This window comes from Hyperoodon ampullatus, assembly GCF_949752795.1.
Source record: "Hyperoodon ampullatus genome assembly, chromosome: 4".
In the NCBI taxonomy this organism is placed as follows: domain Eukaryota; kingdom Metazoa; phylum Chordata; class Mammalia; order Artiodactyla; family Ziphiidae; genus Hyperoodon; species Hyperoodon ampullatus.
The window spans coordinates 148,234,669-148,262,177 of record NC_136917.1 but is presented as its reverse complement, the minus strand read 5'-3'; the positions used below and the strand labels follow the sequence as shown (position 1 = coordinate 148,262,177).

General features: G+C 41.2%; 1 protein-coding gene across 1 annotated transcript in view; it reads right to left on the bottom strand.

The window, feature by feature from the left end:
• The window catches only part of ADAMTS12 (ADAM metallopeptidase with thrombospondin type 1 motif 12), a gene marked incomplete at both ends in the record, with an annotated part of 398,160 nt that overhangs the window by 41,736 nt on the left and 328,915 nt on the right, over window positions 1-27,509 (bottom strand). The window contains 2 exons of the mRNA XM_079701994.1: window positions 8,896-9,072; window positions 22,964-23,116. Coding sequence (XP_079558120.1) covers window positions 8,896-9,072; window positions 22,964-23,116 — 330 coding nt within the window. The remainder of the gene's footprint in view (window positions 1-8,895; window positions 9,073-22,963; window positions 23,117-27,509) is intronic.

Here is a 27,509-nt window from a genome sequence, read left to right as displayed (position 1 = left end):
TTCATGATTACTGAATATTTCACGTGGGGATTAAAAAATCAGTTTGGTAATCACTGGTTCAGCATTACTTGAGATAAGGCATACCTTATTGCAGTACATCACAAAGTTGGTAGCAACAGTTAGGACCAGCTATATTAACTCCAAATCTAGGTAGCTTCGTATAATCACCAAAACATGTTCCTAGTGTCTGTCTGAATTCACAATCATGTGTATTTAGATGTTTTTCATCAAAGTATGCTAGAATAAAGAATTTAGATTGCCAAAACAGCTATTATTAATTTTTAAATAAAGAACTCAAGAAAAGACAGAAAAACTCAATAGAATTATATTTTCTTTAAATGCTTTTACTATTATTTTTGCTGTGTACACTGTTACTAAGAATATGTCTATTGGAATCTGGAACATTTGTGCCAGGTTCCTTACAATGACCGCTCTGTCATTTCAAATGACAAAGGTGAAATAAGCCCCAGGACTCAGCCCTTCCATCAGCAGGTGAGCTCCAGACCCGGACCCCACAGGGCCCACTGCCACCTGCACTGGAACATTGCCCCGCCCACCAGTGGGCCAACAATAGCACCAAGATCACCAGGCCATGCAGCTAGCCATGTTATGAGCTGGCCCTTCCCATCAGCATGCCAGCAGCCACCAGATGAGGCAGGGCCTAGGAATCAACCATATTAGGAAAAAGCCCACCTACCAGAGCTCCTACAGTAGTCAATCCCACCACAATAGAAGGGCCCATTCAGCCCACATAGGGGGCACCCCTAGAGCACACAGCTCTAGTGACCAGAGGTGAGTGTGCTATTGCCCCACTGGACATATTGTACATAAGGCCACTTCTGTAAGATTGGGAAACGTAACCAACCTACCTAATACATAGAAATAAACACAGAGAATTAGGCAAAATGAGGAGTCAGAGGAATATGTTCCAAATTAAGGAACAAAACAAAATCTCAGAAAAAGAACTAAATGAAGTGGAGGTAAGCAATCTACCTCATAAAGAGTTCAAGGTAAAGATCATAAAAATGCTCGACAAACTCAGGAGAAGAATAAATGAATAAGGTGAGAATTTCAACAAAGAGTTAGAAAATATAAAGAAGGACCAGACAGAGGTAAAGACTACAATAACTGAGATATAAAGTACATTAGAAAGAATCAACAGTAGATTAGATTATACAGAGGAACATATCAGTGAACTGGAAGAGGAGTGGAAATCACCCAAGCTGAACAGAATAAGGAAAGAATTTTTAAAAATGAGGATAGGTTAAGAGACCTCTGAGAAATGCAAATCAAAACTACAATGAGGTATCACCTCACACTACTCAGAATGGCCATCATCAAAAAATCTACAAACATGGGCTTCCCTAGTGGCGCAGTGGTTGAGAGTCCACCTGCTGATGCAGGGGACATGGGTTCATGCCCCGGTCCAGGAAGATCCCACATGCCATGGAGTGGCTAGGCCTGTGAACAATGGCTGCTGAGCCTATGCGTCCAGAGCCTGTGCTCCACAACGGGAAAGGCCACAACAGTGAGAGGCCTGCATACTGAAAAAAAAAAAAAAAAAAAACTACAAACAGTAAATGCTTGAGAGGATGTGCAGAAAAGGGAACCCTCTTGCACTGTTGGTGGGAATGTAAATTGATACAGCCACTATGGAGAACAGTATGGAGGTTCCTTAAAAAACTACAAATAGAACTATCATACTACCCAGCAATCCCACTACTGGGCATATACCCTGAGAAAATCATAATTCAAAAAGAGTCATGTACCACAATGTTCCTTGCAGCTCTCTTTACAATAGCCAGGATATGGAAGCAACCTAAGTGTCCATCGACAGATGAATGGATAAAGAAGATGTGGCACATATATACAACGGAATATTACTCAGCCATAAAAAGAAATGAAATTGAGTTATTTGTAGTGAGGTGGATGGACCTAGAGTCTGTCATACAGACTGAAGTAAGTCAGAAAGAGAAAAACAAATACTGTATGTTAACATATATATATATGGAACTTTAAAAAATGGTTCTAAAGAACCTAGGGGCAGGACAGGAATAAAAATGCAGATGTAGAGAATGGACTTGAGGAGACGTGGAGGGAGAAGGGTAAGCTGGGAAGATGTGAGAGAGTGGCATGGACTTATAAATACTACCAAATGTAAAATAGATAGCTAGTGGGAAGCAGCTGCATAGACAGGGAGATCAGCTCGGTGCTTTGTGACCACAAAGAAGGGTGGGATGGGAAGGGTGGGAGGGAGATGCAAGAGGGAGGAGATATGGGGATATATGTATATGTATAGTTGATTCACTTTGTTATACAGCAGAAACTAACACACCATTGTAAAGCAATTATACTCCAATAAAGAAGTTAAATTTAAAAAAAAGAAAGAAAATTACAGACTAATATCACTGATCAACATAGATGCAAAAATTCCCAAAAAATATTTTAAAAAATATCTAATGATACATTAAAATGATCATACACCATGATCAAGTGGGATTTATCCCAGGGATAAAAGGATTGTTTTTGATTCAAAATCAATCAGTGTGATACACCACATTAACAAACTGAATAAAAATAATCATGATCACATCAATAGATGCAGAAAAAGCTTTTCACAAAGTTCAACACCCATTTATAATAAAAACTGTCAACAAAGTGGGTACAGGGAACATACCTCAACATAATAAAGGCCGTATATGACAAACCTATAGTGAACATCATACTCAACAGTAAAAAGCTGTAACTATTTCCCCTAGGATCAGGAATAAGAAAAGGATGCCCACTCTTGTCACTTTTATTCAACATAGTATTGGAAGTCCTAGCCACAACAATCAGACAAGAAAATAAGAGGAATCCATATTGGAAAGGAAGAAGTAAAACTGTCACTGTTTGCAGATGACATGATACTATACATAGAGAATCCTAAAGATGCCACCAAAAAATTACTAGAGCTCATCAATGAATTTGATAAAGTTGCAAGATATAAAATAAATATACAGAAATCTGTTGCATTTCTGTAACTAAAAATGAACTAGTAGGAAGAGAAATTAAGGAACAATCCAATTTACAACTATATCACAAAGAATAAAATACCAAGGAATAAATCTAACCAAGGAGGTAAAAGACTTGTACTTGGAAAACTATAAGACACTGAAGAAAGCAACTGAAGATAACACAAACAACTGGAAAGATACACTGTGCTCATGGGTTGGAAGAATTAGTATAGTTAAAATGACTATACTACCCAAGGAAACTACAGATTCAGTGCAATCCCTATCAAAATACCAATGACATTTTTCACAGAACTAGAACAAATAATTCTTAAATTTGTATGGAAACACAAAAGACCTCGAATAGGCAAAACAATCCTGAGAAAGAAGAAAGGTGGAGGTGTCACATGCCCTGATTTCCAACTATACTACAAGGCTATGGTAATCAAAACAGTATGGTACTGGCACAAAAACAGACACATAGTTCTATGTAAGAGGATAGAGAGTCCAGAAATAAACCCATACTTATATGGTCAACTAATCTATGACAAAGGTGGCAAGAATATACAATGGGGACTAGACAGCCTTTTCAATAAAAGGTGTTGGAAAAACTGGACTACTTTTTCACACCATATACAAAAATAAACTGAAAATGGATTAAAGATTTAAATGTAAGACCTGAAACTATAAAACTTCTTGAAGAAAACATAGGCAGTAGATACACTCTTTGACATTGGTTTTAGCTATATATATATATATATATATATATGTATATATATATATATATATATATATATTGATCTGTCTCTTCAGGCAACAGAAAGAAAAGCAAAAATAAACAAATGGGAATACATCAAACCAAAAAGCTTTTGCACAGTGAAGTGAAATATCAACAAAATGAAAAGGCTGCCTACTGAATGGGAGAATCGATTTTCAAACAATATAGTTGATAAGGGATTAATATAGAAAATATACAAAGAACTCATACAAGTCAACATCAAAAAACATACAACCTGATTAAAAAATGGGCAGAGGACCCAAATAGAATTTTTTCCAAAGAAGACATACGGATGGCAAACAGCAATGTGGAAAGATGCTCAGCATCAATAATTATCAGGGAAATGCAAATCAAAACCACAATGAGTTATCACCTCACAGCTGTCAGAATGGCTATCTTCAAAAAAGACAACAAATAACAAATCTTGGCCAGGATGTGGAGAAAAGGGAACCCCTGTGCCCTGTTGGTGGGAATTTAAATTGGGGTAGTCATTATGGAAAACTGTATGGAGGTTCCTCCAAGAATTAAAAATAGAACTGCCATATGATCCAGCAATTTCACTCTTGGGTATTTACTGAAGAAAACAAATACCAATTCAAAGAGATATATGCACCTCAATATTCACTGCAACATTATTTATAACAGAAGATATGGAAGCAATGTAAGTGTCCATTGATAGATGAATGGATAAAGAAGACGTGGTGTGTGCGTGTACACACACACACAAAATGGAATACTACTCAGCCATAAAAAATAAAATCTTGCCACCTAGGACAACATGGATTGATATATAAGTGAAATAAGTCAGACAAAGAAAGACAAATACCGCATGATCTCACTTACATGTGGAATGTAAAAACAAAACAAACAGACAAAACAAAATGAAAAGAGACACATAGATACAGAGAACAAATTCTGGTGTTTGCCAGAAGGTAGAGCTGTGGGGTAGGGGGGAAAATAGGTGAAGGGGATGAAGAGGTACAAACCTCCTGATGTATAATAAATACGCCATGGGGATGTAATATACAACATAAGGAATATAATCAATAATATTGAATTAACTTATTATGGGGACAGATGGTTACTAGAGTGTGATGATCATTTCATAATGTATGCAAAAGTCAAAGCATCATATAGTACACCTGAAATTTACGTATTATTGTATGTCAACTATATTTAAGTTAAAAAAAGAGTCATCAAGACCTGAATTTAGGGTGGATTATTAAGAACACATTAAATAAACGACCACCACTACAACAACAACAAAATTCAACCTTTCACACTGCCAAGATACATACCCTGCTAGTATCTTTGCTATGCTTGTTATGGGCTAAATTGTGTTCCCCCCAAATTTGTATTTTGAAGTCTTAACCCCCCAGTACCTCAGAATGTGATGTATTTGGAGGAAGAGTCTTTAAACAGGTAATGAAAGTAAAATGATGTCATTAGGCAGGGCCCTAACCCATTATGACTGGTGTACTTACAGGAAGAGGAGATTAGGACACAGACACACATGGAGGGAAAACGACAGAAGACAAAGGAGAAGACAGCCATCTACAAACCAAGGAGAGAGGCCTCTGAAGAAACCAATCCTGCCAACACCTTGATCTCAGACTTTTAGCCTCTAGAACTGTGAGAAAAAAATATTTTTGTTGTTTAAGCCAAAAGGCAATAACAGAAACAAAAACAGTGGTGAAACAAGGCTTAAAGAAAGGAGACTGATAAAGGAAATTCTGGGGATAAGAGGAGGGGAAAAAAATCAGAAGATGCTAAATAGTTCAGTATGTCAAATGGAAGGAATTCTGGTCTAGAAACCAAAATGTAAAATGTAGATGTTTTTATTCTGATTAGTTCTGACAGCCCTAATGGAGAGCATAATTCTGCAATGCAATTTTGTTCATCTATTAAAACAGGATTCAGCCTTCTTTCCCCACTACACAGAGCTTTAGAATTAAATTTGTCCATCTTTGGAATAGTGATGTTGATAGGTTTTCTAAGGGTCTGATGAACTGGCTGTAATGCTCACAAAATAAGTTCGAGATGACAAGTTGGATTCCTGAGGGATATAATTCTAAAACATGTCAAGTTTTTGCTCACTAGAATAATTTCCTAAGTTGTACTGTCTCATTTTCCTGAGGTTTCTAAGAGGAAAGTAAATAATTCACCAAGAATCTTTGAAGAATGCTTTTGAGTACTTGAAAAGTACTTTGAAAGATCTTAGTACTTTGAAAGATCTTAGTACTTTGAAAAATCTTAATTATGACATGGTAACAACAACAAAACAATTATGATTGCCAATATCATGCCTATCACGACAGGCACTGCATGTGTGATGGTAACCATAGAAAACAGGGAAATTATATACAATTAACATTTTCTGCTCAATAAAAGAACTAATCTATTGCTTTCACAGTATTCCAACATGGATCTTTTCCCACTTATTCACTGTTTTTAACCCTATATGAGGAGGGAAGGAGAGGAATTCCACATTTGGGATCCTGTTGCATACCTACATTTGTGCGTATAGATCAAGGGCCACCTAGCCAAGTAACCTCCAGGAAAGGGGGGATAAAGAAGGTATAAACTAGTGGTTCTTAAAGTGTGGTCCCCAAAGCAGCAACTTCAGCATCTCTGGGTACTTGTTAGAAATGCGAAACTTCAGGCCCTACCCCAGACCTCTGAACTGGACACTGTGGGCATGAGGTCCAGACATCTGTGTGCTGACAAACCCTGCAGGTGACGCTGAAACATGCTAAAGTTTGAGAACAAGTGGAGACATTTCTACAGTTGAAATGCATCTTCCATTGCAAGTAGTCTGGGCTGGCTGACATTCACTGCAAGACCCCAGAACATTCCCATGAAGGCATCCGTTAGACAGTATGTACAGACAGAACATCATCATGATGGCTCAGGGAAAGCACCTAGTGCCCAGTCCCTAATAGTCCCTCAACATTCCCAGGAAAATGTTCAACCAACTTCAGCATTTTCTGTCTTTACTGCTCTTTCAGAGGGAAGTCTTCCAAATTTGTGGTTTGCTCAGAACAGAGCAATTTAGAAAGGAGGGTGTTGGGAGGCCTTCAGGAAACAGGTTCATGATTGGGCTCCCAGAAGCTACTGAGGAAGCATATAGAATACATCTTTCTCACAACCAGAGAGCATATATGATTGCTCATCTTGGATAACTTGCAAATGCAATTTCTCTGACAAGGCAATCTAAGCACCTCTGCAAATTCCAGGATTCTGGAAGCTGTCACCAGACTCAGCAAACATGGAGGCCTAAGTTCAGAGCATGGGAGTAGAAGGTAATTTATGTCCTCCAGAGCTGGACAGGGAAGGAAGGAGAAGAGGGGACAGTGGTGGTTTTTGCCCCAGAAAACACCAGGTATTGACCCAGGGCCTCAGGAATCAACATGGCTGCTTGACCCAGCAGACAGTAAGAAGCTTGAGGGGGCTCAGTCTTCCAGGGTTGAACACTAATTCTGTATCCTACACTTGTGGTTCTTTATCTTCCCTTCCTTGGCATGTGGTAAGTTTCCCTGAAAATACTTATTGACTCACTCTTTCTCCTCAGTTCGCTCTTTGCTCCATGTCCACTGGACTAAATTCTACAGTAGAAAGAGTACAGACATCAGAGGCAGCCTTAAGCTTGAATTTAATACTCCACCATTTATTTTCTAGTTGTGTGACCTCATGTACGCTTCTTAACCTCTGAGTCTCAATTTCTTCACCTATAAAGTGGAATTAATAAGGCCTATCATCCAGGTTGTTGTGATAATTAAAACAAGTATTGTAGGTAAAGGGTCCAATGTATGGACACACTCAAAATATGTTGCATTCTTTCTTTCCCTCTTCTTTCCACCATGCATGGGTACAGTTGGGAGTCTTTGTTTGTTTGTTTGTTTTTAAGCTACTGAGGCCAATAGGCAAATGAAATCATTATATCTCACCAAGGAAGAGTAACTTGTTTTCATGTACTGAAGTAGGACAAAGACGCAGCAGAGCCTCAGCCCTCACAAAACAGGATGGACACACACACACACACCCCTCTTTTTATTTGTGTAAACGAGGATCTGGGCATATAACTGAGTGGTGGAACTCTGAAATTAAATACTGTGTGTGGAAAGGATCTGACCATTGCCCCCAGCCCCACTGCAGAAGCCTAAGAGGGGCATGTGATGCTCTGTCCTAAATGCCTCTCACCACAGTGGTACACGTACATCTCCCCAGAGGGACCCCAATTCCCCAGTATATCCATTGAGACTAGGTTGTAATAAACCATTGAGCAGTCACAGTTTAAATCACACAACATAGCCTTCAAGTTGTTGGATCTGCCCCGCCTCCCCACCTGTCACCAAACAGGACCCTATGGGGCTTTCCCAGAACAGCCTCGCCCCCTCATCCCATCATGTTCTCCACCTGCCTCTTGTCTATAGAAGCATTTTAGCCTCCTAGGCCTTCCCCGATCTCCAAAGAGTAAATTTAATCAGTGAGGTGAGAAGACTCAGAAAGGAAAACAGTCAAGCAAGACAAAATAATAATAGTTTAGCTATTAAACAAAGTCAAGGACCTTTAGTTCCTCCTCAAGGTCTATAGATAATATTCTGAGCCACATCTTTTGAGCTATTTTGCAGACTTAAACACCCACCAGGTGGAAGAAGTTAACTGTATGGTGCCCACAAGCACATAGACCTCAGACGGGTTGGAATCAGAAGGTTCGTGATGCTGATGATGCTGACTCCCCATTACCGCACCACCAACCAATCGGAAGGATGTCCACAAGCTGATCACAACCCCTCCTCCCTCAACCTGTCTTTAAAAACCTTTCCCTGAAAGCCTTCGAGGAGTTCAGGCCTTTTGAGCACTAGCTGCCCTGGACTCCTTGCTTGGCGCCCTGCAATAAACGCTGCACTTTCCTTCACCACAACCTGGTGTCAGTAGATCGGCTTTACTGTGTATGGACAAGTGACCCAAGTTTGGTTCAGTAACACACCCAATGGAAGGTGGCTGAATGGAGGCCTGGCGCTGGCTTGATACATGTGTGGTCTTCCCCGACATCTAGACTCACAAGGTAACACAGAGATTCATGGTTGCCAGGTTGTCCGGATGGTGTACTAGGCGCCGTACCTGGCTCCAAGGCTCCACCTGCCACTCCTCGCAGGGCTCCAGGTTACAGCTCATGCTCAGTGGAGGACGAGGGCCAGCCAGGAACTGGCAGTGAAATGGCCTCAGGCTGCGGTGGTCCCGGCTGTCCACACACTGAATCTCCCGGATCTGGAAGCCCCCGCTGCAGTTTCTGGAGCACTGTATGGAGAGCGAGAGAAAAGGGGACACCTGAGACCTTGGCATCAGACCATCCATGCCTGGATTCCCAGGGGTTTCACAAAGCATCACGAAGTTCCAGGCTTCCAGTCATGAAGAGGGGTTAGTAAACTGTCTTCCCTCAGAAAGGGAGTCACTTGAGCAGCTTCCCAAGAGGGGCCTCCCAATGACAGAAAATGCAGGTGTGGAAGGGTGAGAACCAGGTGAAAAGTCCAGTTCTGTCACTCACTCATAGTGAGCCCTTGGGCGAGTTGCAGAAACATTCTGAGCCTCAGCTGTCATATCTGTAAACTGGGATAGTAACCGTTACCTATGGGGCTGTCACGAAGATTACAGCCGCAGGGGTGGGCTTGGGGTGAGGCTGGTGCAGCATCCTCTCAGTGGGCGGCCGTTCCCTAAGATGCCTGTGTTCATTTGAGGCAAACGGAACCACTGTCAGGGGAGCTCTCTGCAAAGCCACAGCCACCTGTCCCTCAGAATCCTGCTGAAAACCTGTTTTCTCCCTGAGTCTGAATGCAGGATGGGTTCCTTGTTACAAGGGAAGGGCCTCTATAAGGAAAATAAACTGAATAACTGCTCAGTGGTTTGATTCAGGGAGTGGGCCAACCCTGTCCTTGCCCCTACTGCCAGGTTTCCCCATACAGCACCATCGCCTACCATCCTTCCTTCTATAGCCTCCATCGCCAAGGGTTTTCTCAGCATGTGCCTGCAGCAAGCCCTTACAGAGGCCCCCCTCAGGCCCCCTACCCTGTGCCCGTACCTTGCACAGCGGCCCCTGCACCCTGCTCTCAGTAAAGGGCACTGTTCACTCGCAGGCTGCTGATTTCCTTAAGACCATGATAAACACGGCTGAGCCCGGGTCACGTAAAACCAGAGTTTACGTGGCCTATTCTGGAGGACTTCTCTGGTTCACCCTCTGACCTCTTGGATTCTGGAAGCTTCTCCATCCCCCACCTAGTTAGATTTTACTTAATCGTAACTTGAGCTTCCAAGACTTGGTCTGTCTACAGTCTGTGTAGAATGCTAGTGCCATCAGTTTCCCTTCAGCTCGTCTTGCCTGTGCATCCTAGTCTCTCAAGGCCAGTCCTAGCCTGTCTTGTCACTGCCCACACTCAGGTGGGGACCCGAAGTAGGTGGCATGGAGCCTGACCCCTGTGCTCCTCAGCCCCTCTCCCCCAGATTCTCCGTGGATTAACAATATGTCCTGTGGTCCTCGTGCCCCAAATCTTCCTTCCTCCACGCTTCACATTACTTGCTACTGCCCTTCCTTTAACTTAGTGTAAAAGTCACCTTCTCTGCGAGGCCTTCCTTGAATACCTTCTCCAAAGGATACCTATCCCTCTTGTTATTTATCTCAGATCCTTCTTTGTTTCCATCAAAAGAACTTGAAATATGAAACAACTTTTATTTATTCTGTCCATCCTTTCTATTAAGCTATCACTGCCCTGAAGTTGGAAGCCTATCTACCCTGGTCACCATTGTGTCTTGAGCATCTAGCATGGGGCCAGTCACAGCATAGATGTTACCCACAGCTTGCTGAATGAATATATGAATTCTGAGAAAACAGCAACCGGGGGCTCCCAGTGGACTAAAGAGATCTGTGGTCGCTATACGGAGCATCCTTCTTCAACCTCTCAATTCTTCCATTGATGATATCATTACAGTCTTGGCTGAGAAAATGCACCACCACCAAGCTGTGCCCATTGCTGTAAGGCATATTTTCATCTGGCCCTCTCTCTACATGGTAAAATATCATGCTCTCTTTCTGGTTATGGTGGCATAAACATAATTGTAGGGTTGTGGATGGTGAAAGAAAATTCCTCAAAACCTTTCAGTAGAGGTATATCCCAAAATACTGATCCCCATTCTTCTGCCACCAGGCAGATTGCACAAGTCACCTGACATCAAACCTTGGGCTGTAACATAGAAGATGTGGGCCCATATGACAAGGGGGCAGATTGAGGCTCTAATGTTTCCATAAATCAAGTGTGTTTAGCTTCTCAGAAATAAGCAACACTTGCCAGACAGCCCCCCCAAAAGCAAATTCAAAATTTCATTTGCCTGCCATGCTGTAAGTACACAGAGAAAAAAGTAACTGCCAATTTAAAATCAGCCACAGAATAGGAGCTTCTGGGTTGGAGAACACATGGAGGTGCTGGGAGAGTGGTGTGCCTGAGGAAGGCATGGGAACTCCGCTCCTATTCCCTGTGCCTTGCCCTATGCATCCCTTTCATCTGGCTGTTCCTGAGTTATATCATTTTATGATCAACTGCGGATCTACCGTGTGGCTGACAGGGTCTTGGTGCTCTGGCTGGGGGTCAGGCCTGTGCCTCTGAGGTGGGAGAGCCGAGTTCAGGACATTGGTCCACCAGAGACCTCCCGGCTCCACGTAATATCAAATGGTGAAAGCTCTCCCAGAGATCTCCACCTCAACGCTAAGACCCAGCTCCATTCAACAACCAGCAAACTACAGTGCTGGACACCCTATGCCAAACAACTAGCAAGAAAGGAACACAACCCCACTCATTAGCAGAGAGGCTGCCTAAAATCATACTCAGTTCACAGACACCCCAAAACACACCACAGATGCGGTGCTGCCCACCAGAAAGGCAAGATCCAGGCTCATCCACCAGAACACAGGCATTAGTCCCCTCCACCAGGAAGCCTACACAACCCACTGAACCAACCTTAGCCACTGGGGGCAGACACCAAAAACAATGGGAAGTACCAACCTGCAGAATGTGAAAAGGAGAGCCAAAACACAGTAAGTTAGGAAAAATGAGAAGACAGAGAAACACACAGCAGATAAAGGAGCATAAAAACTCACCAGACCAAACAAATGAAGAGGAAAGAGGCAGTATACCTGAAAAGGAATTCAGAATAATGACACTAAAGATGATCCTAAAATTGGAAATAGAATGGAGAAAATACAAGAAATGTTTAACAAGGACCTAGAAGAACTAAAGAGCAAACAAACAATGATGAACAACACAATAAATGAAATTAAAAATTCTCTAGAAGGGATCAATGGCAGAATAACTGAGGCAGAAGAATGCATAAGTGACCTGGAAGATAAAAGAGTGGAAATAACTACTGCAGAGCAGAATAAAGAAAAAAAGAATGAAAAGAATTGAGGACAATCTCAGAGACCACTGGGACAGCATTAAATGCACCAACATTTGAATTATAGGGGTCCCAGAAGACGAAGAGAAAAAGAAAGGAACTGAGAAAATATTTGAAGAAATTATGGCTGAAAACTTCCATAATATGGGAAAGAAAATAGTCAATCAATCAAGGAAGTGCAGAGAGTCCATACAGGATAAATCCAAAGAGAAACATGCCACTTCACATATTAATCAAACTATCAACAGTTAAATACAAAGAAAAAATATTAAAAGCAGCAAGGGAAAAACAACAAATAACATACAAGGGAATTCCCATAAGCTAAAAGCTGACCTTTCAGCAGAAACTCTGCAAGCAAGAAGGAAGTGGCAGGACATATTTAAAGTGATGAAAGGGAAAAACCTACAACCAAGATTGCCCTACCCAGCAAGGATCTCATTCAGATTCAACAGAGAAATTAAAACCTTTATAGACAAGCAAAAGGTAAGAGAATTCAGCACCATCAAACCAGCTTTACAACAAATGCTAAAGGAACTTCTCTAGGCAGGAAACAGAAGAGAAGGAACAGAACTACAATAACAAACCCAAAACAATTAAGAAAATGGTAACAGATCATATATATTGAAAATTACCTTAAATGTAAATGGATTAAATGCTCCAACCAAAGACATGGATTGGCTGAATTGATACAAAAACAAGACCCATACATATGCTGTCTACAAGAGACCCACTTCAGACCTAGGGAAACATACAGATTGAAAGTGAGGGGATGGAAAAAGATATTCCATGCAAATGGAAATCAAAAGAAAGCTGGAGTAGCAATCCTCATATCATACAAAATAGACTTTAAAATAAAGACTATTACAAGAGACAAAGAAGGACACTACATAATGATCAAGGGATTGATCCAAGAAGAAGATATAATAATTGTAAATGTTTATGCACCCAACACAGGAGCATCTCAATACATAAGGCAAATACTAACAGCCATAAAAGAGGAAGTTGACAGTAACACATTCATAGTAGGAGACTTTAACACCCCACTTTCACCAATGGACAGATCATCCAAAATGAAAATAAATAAGGAAACACAAGCTTTAAATGATACACTAAACAAGAACACTTAATTGATATTTATAGGACATTCCATCCAAAAACAAAAGAATGCACTTTCTTCTCAAGTGCTCATGGAACATTCTCCAATATAGATCATATCTTGGGTCACAAACAAAGCCTTGGTAAATTTAAGAAAATTGAAATCATATCAAGTATCTTTTCCGACCACAATGCTATGAGACTAGATATCAATTATAGGAAGAAATCTGTAAAAAATACAAACACACAGAAGCTAAACACTATATTACTTAATAACGAAGAGATCACTGAAGAAACCAAAGTGGAAACCAAAAAATACCTAGAAACAAATAACAATTAAAACACGACAACCCAAAACCTATGGCATGCAGCAAAAGCAGTTCTAAGAGGGAAGTTTATAGCAATACAATCCTACCTCAAGAAACAAGAAACATCTCAAATAAACACCCTAACCTTACACCTAAAGTAATTAGAGGAAGAACAAAAAAAAAAAAACCCAAAGTAAGCAGAAGGAAAGAAATCATAAAGATCAGATCAGAAATAAATGAAAAAGAAATGAAGGAAACAATAGCAACGATCAACAAAACTAAAAGCTGGTTCTTTGAGAAGATAAACAAAATTGATAAACCATTAGCCAGACTCATCAAGACAAAAACAGACAAGACTCAAATCAATAGAATTAGAAATGAAAAAGGAGAAGTAACAACTGACACTGCAGAAATACAAAGGCTCATGAGAGATTACTACCAGCAACTCTATGCCAATAAAATGGACAATGTAGAAGAAATGGACAAATTCTTAGAAAAGCACACCCTTCCAAGACTGAGCCAGGAAGAAAGAGAAAATATAAAGAGACCAATCACAAGCACTGAAATTGAAAATGTGATTAAAAATCTTCCAACAAACAAAAGCCCAGGACCAGATGGCTTCACAGGAGACTTCTATCAAACATTTAGAGAAGAGCTAACACCTATCCTTCTCAAACTCTTCCAAAATATGGCAGAGGGAGGAACACTCCCAACCTCATACTATGAGGCCAACATCACCCTGATACCAAAACCAGACAAAGATGTCACAAAGAAAGAAAACTACAGGCCAATATCACTGATGAACACAGATGCAGAAATCCTCAACAAAATACTAGCAAACAGAATCCAACAGCACATTAAAAGGATCAAACACCATGATCAAGTGGGGTTTATCCCAGGAATGCAAGGATTCTTCAATATATGCAAATCAATCAATGTGATAAACCATATGAACAAATTGGAGAAAAACCATATGATCATCTCATAGATGCAGAAAAAGCTTTTGAGAAATTCAACACCTATTTATGATTAAAAAAAACCCTCCAGAAAGTAGGCATAGAGGGAACTTGCCTCAACATAATAAAGGCCATATATGACAAAACCACAGCCAATATCATTCTAAATGTTGAAAAACTGAAACCATTTCCACTATGAGCAGGAAAAAGACAAGGTTGTCCACTCTCACCACTATTATTCAACATAGTTTTGGAAGTTTTAGCCACAGCAATCAGAGAAGAAAAAGAAATAAATGGAATCCAAATCGGAAAAGAAGAAGTAAGGCTGTCACTGTTTGCAGATGACATGATACTATACATAGAGAATTGTAAAGATGCTACCAGAAAATTACTAGAGCTAATCAATGAATTTGGTAAAGTAGCAGGACAAAAAATTAATGCACAGAAACCTCTTGCATTCCTATACACTAATGATGAAAAATCTGAAAGAGAAATTCAGGAAACACCCTCATTTACCATTTCAACAAAAAGAATGAAATACCTAGGAATAAACCTACCTAAGGAGACAAAACACCTGTATACAGAAAAGTATAAGACACCCATGAAAGAAATTAAAGATGATACAAACAGATGGAGAGATATACCATGTTCTTGGATTGGAAGAATCAACATTGTGAAATGTCTGTACTACCCAAAGCAATCTACAGATTCAATGCAATCCCTATCATATGACCAATGGCATTTTTCACAGAATTAGAACAAAAAATTTCACAACTTGTGTGGAAACACAAAGACCCCGAATAGCCAAAGCAATCTTGAGAAAAAAAAATGGAGCTGGAGGAATCAGGCTCCCAGACTTCATACTATACTACAAAGCTACAGTAATCAAGAGAGTATGGTACTGGCACAAAAACAGAAATATAGATCAATGGAACAGGATAGAAAGCCCAGAGATCAACCCGCACACATATGGTTACCTTATATTTGATAAAGGAGGCAAGAATATACAATGGAGAAAAGACAGCCTCTTCAGTAAGTGGTGCTGGGAAAACTGGACAGCTACATGTAAAAGAATGAAATTAGAACACTCCCTAACACCATACACAGAAATAAACTCCAAATGGATTAAAGACCTAAATGTAGGGCTAGACACTATAAAACTCTTAGAGGAAAACATAGGCAGGACATTGTATGACATAAATCACAGCAAAATCCTTTTTGAACCACCTCCTAAAGAAATGGATAAAAAAACAAAAATAGGGCTTCCCTGGTGGCGCAGTGGTTGAGAATCCGCCTGCCGATGCAGGGGATATGGGTTCGTGCCCCTGTCCGGGAAGATCCCACATGCTGTGGAGCAGCTGGGCCCGTGATCCATGGCCGCTGAGCCTGCGCGTCCAGAAGCCTGTGCTCCGCAATGGGAGAGGCCACAACAGTGAGAGGCCTGCGTACCTCAAAAAAAAAAAAAAAAGAAAGAAAAATAACCCCAAAAATAAACAAATAGGACCTAATGAAACTTAAAATCTTTTGCACAGCAAAGGAAACCATAAACAAGATGAAAAGACAACCTTCAGAATGGGAGAAAATATTTGCAAATGAAGCAACTGACAAAGGATTAACCTCCAAAACTTACAAGAAGCTCATGTAACCCAATATCAGAAAAACAAACAACCCAATCCAAAAATGGGCAGAAGACAGGAATAGACATTTCTCCAAAGAAGATATGCAGATTGCCAACAAACACATGAAAGAATGCTCAACATCACTAATGATTAGAAAAATTCAAATCAAAACTAAAATGAGGTATCACTTCACACCAGTCAGAATGGCCATCATCAAAAAAGCTACAAACAATAAGTGCTGGAGAGGGTGTGGAGAAAAGGGAACCCTCTTGCACTGCTGGTGGGAATGTGAATTGGTACAGCCTCTACGGAGAACACTATGGAGGTTCTTTAAAAAACTAAAAATAGAACTACCATATGACCCATCAGTCCCACTACTGGGCATATACCCTGAGAAAACCATAATTCAAAAAGTGTCATGTACCACAATGTTCCTTGCAGCTTTCTTTACAATAGGATATGGAAGCAACCTAAATGTCCATCAACAGATGAATGGATAAAGAAGATGTGGACATATATACAATGGAATATTACTCAGCCATAAAAAGAAACAAAATTGAGTTATTTGTAGTGAGGTGGATGGACCTAGAGTCTGCATACAGAGTGAAGTAAGTCAGAAAGAGAAAGACAAATACCATATGCTAATATATATATATGGTATCTAAAAAAAAAAAAAAGCATTCTGAAGAACCTAGGGGCAGACAGGAATAAAGACACAGACATAGAGAATGGACTTGAGGACATGGGGAGGGGGAAGGGTAAGCTGGGACAAAGTAAGAGAGTGGCATGGACTTTAAAATACTACCAAATGTAAAATAGCTAGTGGGAGGCAGTGCGCGGCACAGGGAGATCAGCTTGGTGCTTTGTGACCACCTAGAGGGGTGGGATAGGGAGGGTGGGAGGGAGATGCAAGAGGGAGGAGATATGGGGATATATGTATATGTATAGTTGATTCATTTTGTTATAAAGCAGAAACTAACACACCATTGTAAAGCAATTATACTCCAATAAAGATGTTAAAAAATAAAATAAAATCAGCGCCAGAACAAATGCAGAAGCATGCTAATAATTTCCACACAAAGCAGCCATTTGTCTAACAAACAGATTTCCAGGAAATAACCCATGGCTAAAAGAAGAGGGCTCTTTATTAGAAAGATGAATTTTCTAAGACATAAGTGTACAATGGGGTTTTGTTTTCTTATTTTTCATTTGTTGCTACTATCTGTTATTCCTAGATTTTTCAAATTTGCATTACCTTTCTGTCAAAGAGTACATTCACATTCAGTGGGAAATGAAGTTTATTAATATGGTGAAGTAAATAATAAGGGAAGATACTCACTAAATCTGTGACTCTTCTGTTTCATGTTCAGAAGGGCCTCTGATTCAGTTAGCAGGAGTGAAGTGGCAGGATATTAACTCACTCCACTTCAAAAACTGTTTTGCCTTTGTTTGCTGAATGCAAATATTATATTCATTTTCTTATTGCCCTAAAGGAGGGTTATTTGTATTCAAGTTTTCCTAACCTGGGGTCTGTGGACCAGACTGAGGACAGGAGCCAGACTGAGGAGAATGGAAAGACTGGCTAATGTACAGTTGTGTCCAAACAGGCCTAACCATTTTCTGCTTCTTATACCAGTTTGTTTAACTGATGTGATCAGCAAACCAGACTGAGTTAGAAAGAAAATTCCTCTTAGTTTACAGGAGCTACTGGCAGAGAGAAAATGAAATCATAACCATTTCTTCCTTGTGTTGATTCTGATTTATGGAGTCATCCTGATACACTTTCCACATTAGACTGCTACCAAGTGTTCAGATGAGTATAATGAAGTTAACCAACGTGAGATTGGGAGGTCAGCAGATCGCATTCAAGTATGACCCTGACACCAAGTGGCTACGTGACTTCACCTGTCTAAGCCTCCGTTTCTCCATCGGTATTAAAAGGAGGATAAGCTGGATGGTTAAATTCTCCCAGCATTCTAGAGTGATATGTGTCTGGGATCACTGGACTTGTATTCTGCTTTGATTTCAGAATGCTTTCTTGCTCTCCAAGTACTAAACCAGGATATGGAAATAATTCTTTTCTGCTCCTTTCCTTATGTTAAACAGATTCATAAGACCCTTAAGATCAAATAATTCATTCCAAAAATTCTGTGTTGAACAGCATCCAAATTCATCTGTCCATCTTCCCCCCACCCCATTTCCACTTCACTTCCTCCCTGTTATTGGGCACTTAACTATATTCCAGCTTCTGTATCCCAATCTAGCAGAAGGAAGAAGTCATGTAATGAGTAGAAGTCGTAAAGATTCTATGTCATAAGTCGTTCATGATCTAGTGAGGGAACAAAGGAGGTGGTGGTCAATTTCACCTGAAGAAGCGAGGCAGGGCTTGAATAGAGGAGCCAAAGCTTGAGCTGAATCATGTAAGATGAGTAGATGCTCACTCAGCAGGCAAAATAGCGTGGGGGACATTCAAAGTGGGGGCAATGGCATATACAGGTGCAGTGCCATGAAGCAATAAGGCTTGTTCAGGAACATGTCCATCAGAATGCTAGAGCAGAGGGAAGGGGTGGACAAAGAGAGATGGGAAGGGGCCATGATGGAGGGCCTCACAGTCTGGACATCAGTCCTCAGCTTGAGTCGTCTTGTGTTCATGCTTTCTGTGGTCCTAAAGGTTTCCAATTGATTGCTGTTCTTTTCTCTACTTGGGGATTCCTTCATCTAAAACACTTGGGGCTTCCAAGAGTGGGTGACAGTTTAGATGTACAACAAATTATATCAAGAGAAAATAAATGCAGTGATTTTGAGTGTATTATTCACCTTCCAGCTGGTCAGTTTTTGCTCTCTGGGCACAGAATCTCCCCCATAACGTGCAGTTCTGTTTTGACTTTTGCACATTGGGCTTTAATGTATGTTTCTGGGAACATGTTATGTATGAGAGTCAGGGACTGTATTTAGCAAGACAGGGCTCTTTCCCTATTTTATTCATTTGTAAAAGTTCAGATCTAAAAAAATGTAGCACTGAATAGTATGAAACTCAAGGCCATAAGAAAAGGCTGCCACTTTTATTTTCCAAAAAAAGCTACAGGTAATAATGTCAGCTACTGCTAAAATAAAATTGCAACACTTCCTAGGTGGGAAGACAAGGCATTCCAAGAAAATGTAAAAATCTTTGATTCATTTCAGAAATAATCAAGATCTGTTAGACTTAACTACAAAAAGTTATTATCATTCTAAGAAAGATAATAAAGTTTACAAAACTGCAGGAGGTACAGGCAAAATGTTCAATCAGGAAGTGTGTGGGGCTGTGAGGATGCATAGCTTTGGTGTCAAACCCAGGTGAAGGTTTTTCAAGCTCATTTTGTCACTTACAGCATTTCTTCCAGCACAAGAATCACCTTTTTTCTTATGCAAATTTTAATGTTCTGAAATTGGCATGTGTCTTACAACTGATGTACATATTTATTGTGTAGTGTTTCCTTTCTTTCTGAAAGGCTGTCATTAAATTGATGATCCGTCCCTCAGTTGATGGTTTCTCAGAACTGAGAGTATTAATACTAGCTGATCATGTGTTAGTGACTTAAACCCTCCAAGCCTTCATTTCCTCAGTGGGAATTATAAAGAAGGTCGTTTATTGGATAAAAATAAAATTGTTTACCTAAAATTCTTGTGCAGTGTCGGGCACTTGGTGATATTTGGCGAGTGCCAGGATGCAAGGTAGGTCAAGTCCTCCAAAGCTCATGGTTCACCTTGTCTGCTTAATCCTGGGGAGTGGAGACCTGATGGATGGACAGGACTTACTCCACTGCCACCTTTCCACAACACCCCTGCCCCAAGTCCAGGAAGCCAGAAGTTAGCAAACGCCTGAGAACTACTCCTAACCTTTACCCAGAGCTCAAAGTTTGCCCAACGCTTCATCTGAACAGTCTTTTACCATTTACAAAGTTGTTGCACACACACTCTTTTGATCTGTACAACTTTATAAGATTAGTAGCTGCCGTAGGATCCACTTCATTTCTCAGAGGTGAGAAAACTAAAGCTCCTAAGAGGTTGGAAGAAAGGACAAGCATTCTATGCTGGTGACAAAGTGGAGCTGCCAACCCAGACGTGTCTGATCCCAGGCCCAGTGCTGCTTCCAGGATTCAATTCTGCAGAACTATGTCTTCTCAAGTACACCTCTGGGACAAACTTGAGGACTATGACCTGGAATTTGTTTCAGACAGATCAATGCATGAAGAAGAAGCAAGCCATTCCAAAAAAAAAAAAAAAAAAAAACCAACTTCTAGACTTTTTAAAGGTAAAGATCTGAATGTACAGGCTCATTGTACTGCCACATGTATGAGAAAGTGTCCATAGCAGTTGCATCAGGGCTCCATCATGGAGATGAGTGGTGCTGGAAACAGAAGCCAGTAAAACAGCTACAATTCAGACAGCAAACACAGCAGTGGGGAGTTGCTGGTGAGTAACCCGGGGCCTCTGGTGTGATCCCTGCGGGTTCAAGTGAGGCTGCAGAATACCCTTAGTCCTACAAGATTAAAGTGCCTCTGGATCTGGGATAGTGGTCAGTGGGATAATGCAGAAAGATTCATGATCAAATTAGAATTCTTCCCTCGGAGAAAGTATTTGTGAAAAGCTAAACCATCAAGTTGGCAGAATCTAAACCCTCTGGATATTTAAAGGCAAAACCAGGGTGTCTATTTTCCTACTCTAGGGTTTGGAGGTTGGCCACTGAATAAGTTTAAGAGTCCCGATAGAATAGTGAAACTAAGGAGGCCTTCAAATCTTTCCTAGTGTATGATTTGGACTTTAGACATGCATATGAACTGGTTAATAAAGTGGTAGTCAAAAGGCTGTATCATTCAGTCACCAAAAATTTAAGATAAAATTTAAATCAACATTCCTAGGGAAAATGGAAGTCATGTATTCAATGTCCCCAATGATAGAAAAAACAGACGTCAGGGCAATTGACTATCAGTAGTTAAATAGTGTCTTTGACATAAGGTTTATCTATTATTCTGAGAGAGGAGATATTTTCCTTACTGATAGGAATGCAGTAACTTTGAGGGTTTGAGTTTAGATGGGTGGTTACCACATTCTGGAAGAACTTGGTGATGTGTCAGAGACAGCTTCTACGAAACACCAGGAGTCTACAGGGTTAATAAATACATCTACAAGCCTCCCGGCCATGAGAGAGAAGAGACCCAGAGACAGACACCGAAAGGATGAGCTGGCAGAGCAGGGCTTTCTTTAGGGGGTGTGACCCCAGAGAAGAGCTCCCGGATTTCCCATTCAGGCTTTTATATCAGCTAGAATTCCTAGAATTTTACAGTGGAGGGACCTTTTTAAAAGTGTGAGCTAGTTCACACATCTGTCCTTTCTATGAGCCATGTAATTTCCAAGGAAAGGATTAGTCCCAGTGATGGGAAAGTGGAACTTCAGGACTTGGTCAACATTTGGCAAGGTCAGGGATAGAAATGTTGCTTGAGATCCTTCTGGATATGGAAGAGAACTTGTAGCCAGGCATTTAGTCCTTTTGTGATCTTGAGTTTGTTATGAGTTGGAAGAGAAAGAAAAAAGAACCAGCATTTGTTCCTGAAAGAAAAGTGGTATAAAAACAGAAAAAGGGAGGTTGGCAGGCATCAGAGAAATGCGTGGTGATTTTCTCAGGGAGTCACACTACTTCCTCTCTTTTGCCAAAGATCAGAGCCTTCCTTTGGGAAAAGGGGCCTAATACAGATAAATGACATTCCACACTCCTGTCTGTCAGATAAGTCTGCCAGGAGAACCAGAGACGTCCAGTGGGACACCTCATGGCCCTGCTTGTCTGGGGACGTGAGTTTTCTACAAGATGAGGGCGCTAACATCTAGAGGGGATGCCAGCCTCCCCAAATTTCTGGGTAGCTCTTTTCCCTTCTGTGTCAAGGCCATCAAGGGAAACAGGCTCCCCAGAGAGAAGACAGGAGCCTGCAGGGTGTCTTACAGGTGGGTGTGCTTCACAAACAGAAGGTGTATGCACAGCTCATACCTCTCACTCCTTCTGCCAAACAGCTCTTAACCCCACCTCTGACCAATGTCTCTATGACCTGGCTGCATCTGTATCCCCCAGGGGCTGGCTCAGCCCCATCAGGGTGACAGGCAGGTTGGGCCTGACTGGTGCCCAGAAGAACCAAGCCTGACTAATCCTAAAACCTGATAAAGCCTTTCACGAGGGACTATGCAGGCAGCACAGAAAAGTGAGTAACCACAGCTAGATTAGCAAGGACAGGAAAATTGCACTTCAGAAAGATGAATATAGGACATACACTTTTAAAGACCAAATGTGTCTTTCTGTTTCAGTTTTCTTTTCATTTTGAGTCTGGCAGATTCAGTGCTATACTTGCTTTGTGAGCAGCTGCTGAACGATGATTTAATTACACTTGTGCTAATGTATCATTATTAATTATAATGCTAAATTTAAGCAATTTAGAAATAGTGTTGCATGCTGGACAAGCACTTAATTACACAAATTAAATTTTTTTTTCTCAGTTTATCCAGTAAGGGAAGACAGGCAGATAAGAACATGTGGGCTACTGAAAACTCTGCTTGTTCTCAGGCTATTGTGTAACTTGAAGCAGGCCTCTGGTAACACCTGATTTACGCACTCACCAGTTTATCAAAGCAAAGGGCAGAAAGGAGGCAGGAAGGGAGGAAGGAAACCTGCTTTAGCAAATGACTCTCGTATAAGTCCCTCCCCGCCCCCCCAACACCTCCAACACTGCTGAGCCTGATCAGTTACCTTGCTCCAGTTTCCCACTTTCCAGCCAGCGCAGGGACGGAGGTGGCACCTCTTAGCAGGGTCAGGCCTCTGCAGGGCAGCGCAGTCGGAATCCACGTGGGTGCTGCACTGCACGCTCCGCCAGTAGGCCCCCAGGCCACATGTGGTGGAACACTGCCAGGGGCGTGGAGGGGAGGAGAGAGAAGAGGCTCAGGGCTGCTTTCTCAGACACACCCCACCCCACCCTGGAGTCGGGGGTCCTCAATCTTGGCTACTCACTAAAACGGCCTGCAGAGCTTTTGAACAAACCAGCGCTGAGGCTCCAACCCCAAACCATCTTAACGCCTGTGGGTAGGGCTCAGGCAGGAGTATTTAAGAAACAAATCCCAGGTGATTCTAATAAGCAGCCAGGCTTGCGAATCCCTGATTTCTCTGTGGGAGGAAAACCCAGTGCAAATGGAGATGTGCTTCCCTTTAAAAAGTATCCTGGTGGGTGGACCTAGAGTCTGTCATACAGAGTGAAGTAAGTCAGAAAGAGAAAAACAAATACCGTATGCTAACCCATACATATGGAATTTAAAAAAAAAAAAATGGTCATGAAGAACCTAGGGACAAGATGGGAATAAAGACACAGACCTACCAGAGAAGGGGCTTGAGGATACGGGGAGGGGGAAGGGTAAGCTGGGATGAAGTGAGAGAGAGGCATGGACATATATACACTACCAAGTGTAAAATAGATAGCTAGTGGGAAGCAGCTGCAGAGCAAAGGGAGATCAGCTCGGTGCTTTGTGGCCACCTAGAGGGGTGGGATAGGGAGGGTGGGAGGGAGGGAGACGCAAGAGGGAAGAGATATGGGAACATATGTATATGTATAACTGATTCACTTTGTTATACAGCAGAAACTAACACACCATTGTAAAGCAATTATACTCCAATAAAGATGTTAAAAAAAAAAGAAAAGTGTCCTGGCGTGAAGGCCTGAGGAAGTGGGTGAGCTGCAGGCACACTGCCGCATTTCACCAATGCTGCTCATAGAAAGGGAAGAGCAGAAAATAGCCTCGGTCAACATTTTTTCAACTGGCTCATTTATGGAGGTAAATTCTTCTCCTTAAAATTCTTTAGGATTGGATTTGAATCTCTCATAAGTTCCTAGCTTTTTTTCCTCTGTACTATATTATGTGTGTATATATATATGGTATACATATATATACGTTAGAGATAATAACAGCTGAAGTGCATAGATTGATTGCACTAGTGGCCCCATTGTTCACACCTATGCTCTTTTCAATGGACTTCACAGCTCCTCTCATCATATGGTGAAATGTATTTCCCCAGCTGCTGAATCAGGACTGTTCTTGCAACTTTCTTTTGCCAAGAAATTGCAGTGGATGCTTTTGTGCCAGTTCTCAAGAGGCCTTGCTGGTTCTTGTTCTCTCTTGGACCCTTGTCTCTGCCATGAGAATAAAACTGGGCTAGCCTGCTGGAGGATGAGAGATCATGTGAAACCCAGCTGGGTGACCCAGCCAAGCCCATCTCAGACCAGCCAGCCTTCAGCTGACCCTTCAGCAAATGCTTGACAAGCCAAGCTGAGGTCAGCTAAGCTCAGCCCGGGTCAGCAGATACTCCTAGCTGACCCAGAAACTCATGGACAAAAATTAATGTTTACTGAGACTTTGTGGTTGGTTGTTATATAGCATTATTGTGGCAATGGACAACTGATACAACTATACAACAGGTACCTTTCCTATATTTTCTCTAACCTCTGAGACTCAGGATGCAATTATAATTCTGCAGTTGACTGTGCAATCTTTTGCAGTTTCCTAACTTCCCTAGCATGTGAAACTGGTGATAACACTTAAGACCTCATTTATTAAGTTGCTGTGAGAACAACAGAGGTAACACACACACAAAGTGAGTGTTCTACAAGTGTTACCTATTAAACATAGCGTACCTGCAAGGTCAGCGTTATGAGTCCCACTTTCCAGATTTCCGGGGCCCGGAAATCTGCTAAGAGAGCTTAGCAGTCACGCTTAAGATAACACAGACAGTACAACGTTAATTTCACATTACGACATGGAGAAAAACATGACGTTTGCCCCAAACCCAGGACAGGAGCTAGTGAGACCAAATCCCCAGGCTACTGATGACCCTGGTACATCACAAGTGATGTCTACAGTTCTTTGTACCATATTTATGTTGTAAATAAACACATGTCTCTGGAGCTCTGAATCTAGTCCTGTTAGATTCAGATGTTGTGAGTAGACATTTGTTTAATTCCTTTTTGACAATTTCTATTTAGACAGCAAATGAGTCCAAAGGTGAAGCTGACAGGAGGATGTCCATGGAACGCAGTAAGTAAAAGGGGATTCCACTGATTGTCTCTTAAGTTAGTTTCAAATTAGGAGTGCAGGGGGGAGGTCAGAGAAGGGAGGAGGACCCTAAGGAGGCAGAAGGGACAACTTGCTTGTTCTGGGAACTTTCTCCCTCGTTACAGCTAGTGACCCTATGACAACCGATTTACCAGGTCAAGGAGCAGGTTTGGGGGTGTTCAGAGCTGGAACTAATGTGCAGCTCTCCATCAGAATCCTGCGAAAACTGCTATGAAAGGCTGTGGAAAATTTTACTGTCACTTCCATTTACAGGACTGAACAGCATACATTTCACTGACTGGCCCAAGGGATCCGACTGAATGATGAGGCAATTTGACGAGAGGTGATCTTCTGTCAAAATGAGATCCACACCCATGCATACTGTGAAGCACCTACATTTTCTGTCTTATAAACAGATATCAAAGCCAATGCTTACTGGTACTTACTATGTGCCTGACACTCTCCTACACATAGTTATTCCTTTTATCTCATAACAATCTTATGAATCAGGCCTCGACATCATCCTCATTTTAAAGATGAGGAGATGGGTGCAGTGAGAACATACAGTTAGTCAATGATGGAGCCAATACTCAAACCCAAAGCATCTGCTTTCTAGATTTATGTCTATTTACAGTGTTAACTCGGTTTTTACATCAATTCTTTAGTAATTTTCAAAATCACAGGTAGTTAGAGGAACATGCTGTGTATGCTGGGGGACATGAACACCCCTTCAACACAGGACACAAAGGGAGGACACAGAGAGAAATTTCAGATCGAATGTTAAGGAACTTTAGAAATTACAATACTTCCAATCTTAAAGAGCAGGAAAGGCTTTATGCAAGAAGAAGCTCAAAGCTTGATACTGAACAACAGGTAGAACATAAAAGGACAAAGGAGAAAGAGAAGGAAATTCCAGGCAGAGGGAACAGCATAAACAAAGGCATTGAACTGAGACGAGCAGAAGGTTTAGTGGAAACTGAGCAGTTTAGATTTGGTGAAGCTTACGATGGATGAAGTCATAGGAGGAAGTAGGTTGAAAGCAGAATTATTCGAGAACCTGAAGGCTGTTGGATATTAGAGTGGATTTTATCTGATATGTAATGGAGAGACATTAATGATTTGTGATCAGGAGTTTGGAATGATTCGAAAATTCCATTCAGAAGAGTAATATGGCGGTCTTACATCTCTCGTGACGATGTATGGAAAGCATTGGGGAGGGGAGAGATTGGAAGCGCCCAGACCAGTAAGGGCAAAGGCAAAAGTCCTAACCAGAGTAGTAAGCAAGGGTTCTCCATTCTCAACTATTGGGGCACTATTGGTATTTTGGACTTCCCTCAATGTCACAGGACCCTCATTGTCTTTGGCTCTCAGACACTGAATTCTGGTAGCAGCCTCCATCCCCCATCATTGTAACAAACAAAAGCATCCCTACTCTTTTCCAGATGCCTCCCACTGTTAGACTGGAAACTCCTGAGCCTAACTGACAGGAAATGAAGAGGAGATGACAGAAATGATGAGATGACACAGACTTGAAAAACTGTTAGGGTTTTTCTAGTAGGACAAGGGAAGACTGATACCAGTGGTGATCCTGGGGTTCCTAAGGTGTGGTGATTGAGTGGCCAGTGACGCCATTACAGGGAGGGACAATCCTAAAGAAACAACTTCAGATATGGGTAGAATAAAAAATCAGGGGAGAGTGGGAAACTCAAAACCCAAAGTCTTCATTCTGAATCCTGATCCTCTCAGACAATTCTGTGTATTAAACATTTTGTCTCAAAAGGTGCATAAAGGGAGCAGGCACCAAGCCTCCTGCCAAATGTGGAACTCTGTTCTTGTAATATCCTTGTAGCTTTACAAACCTCTGCAGTCTGGGCCAATTCCCCCTTTCCAGCCAAACTGCCTAGAATTAATAGCTCTCAATGGCTCCACCACGGTTGTCAAATTTTTGGTGAGCTATGATGTATTCAATAAGAGACTTTATTTCTGTCAAAGGTATGACATGAGGTAGAATTAATTTTTGTATCTTGATCTACTAAAATCAAAATGCGTCAGTTAACCTCTGGGCTCAAACAGTCATCAGGGTTGATAGGTACTTTTATTTAGGTTTAGTTTATTTGGATATAGTAACTTCTCATTAGATCAATTAATTAACATGTATTAAATATCCTCAGGACAAATGCGTTAAAATACATTTACAT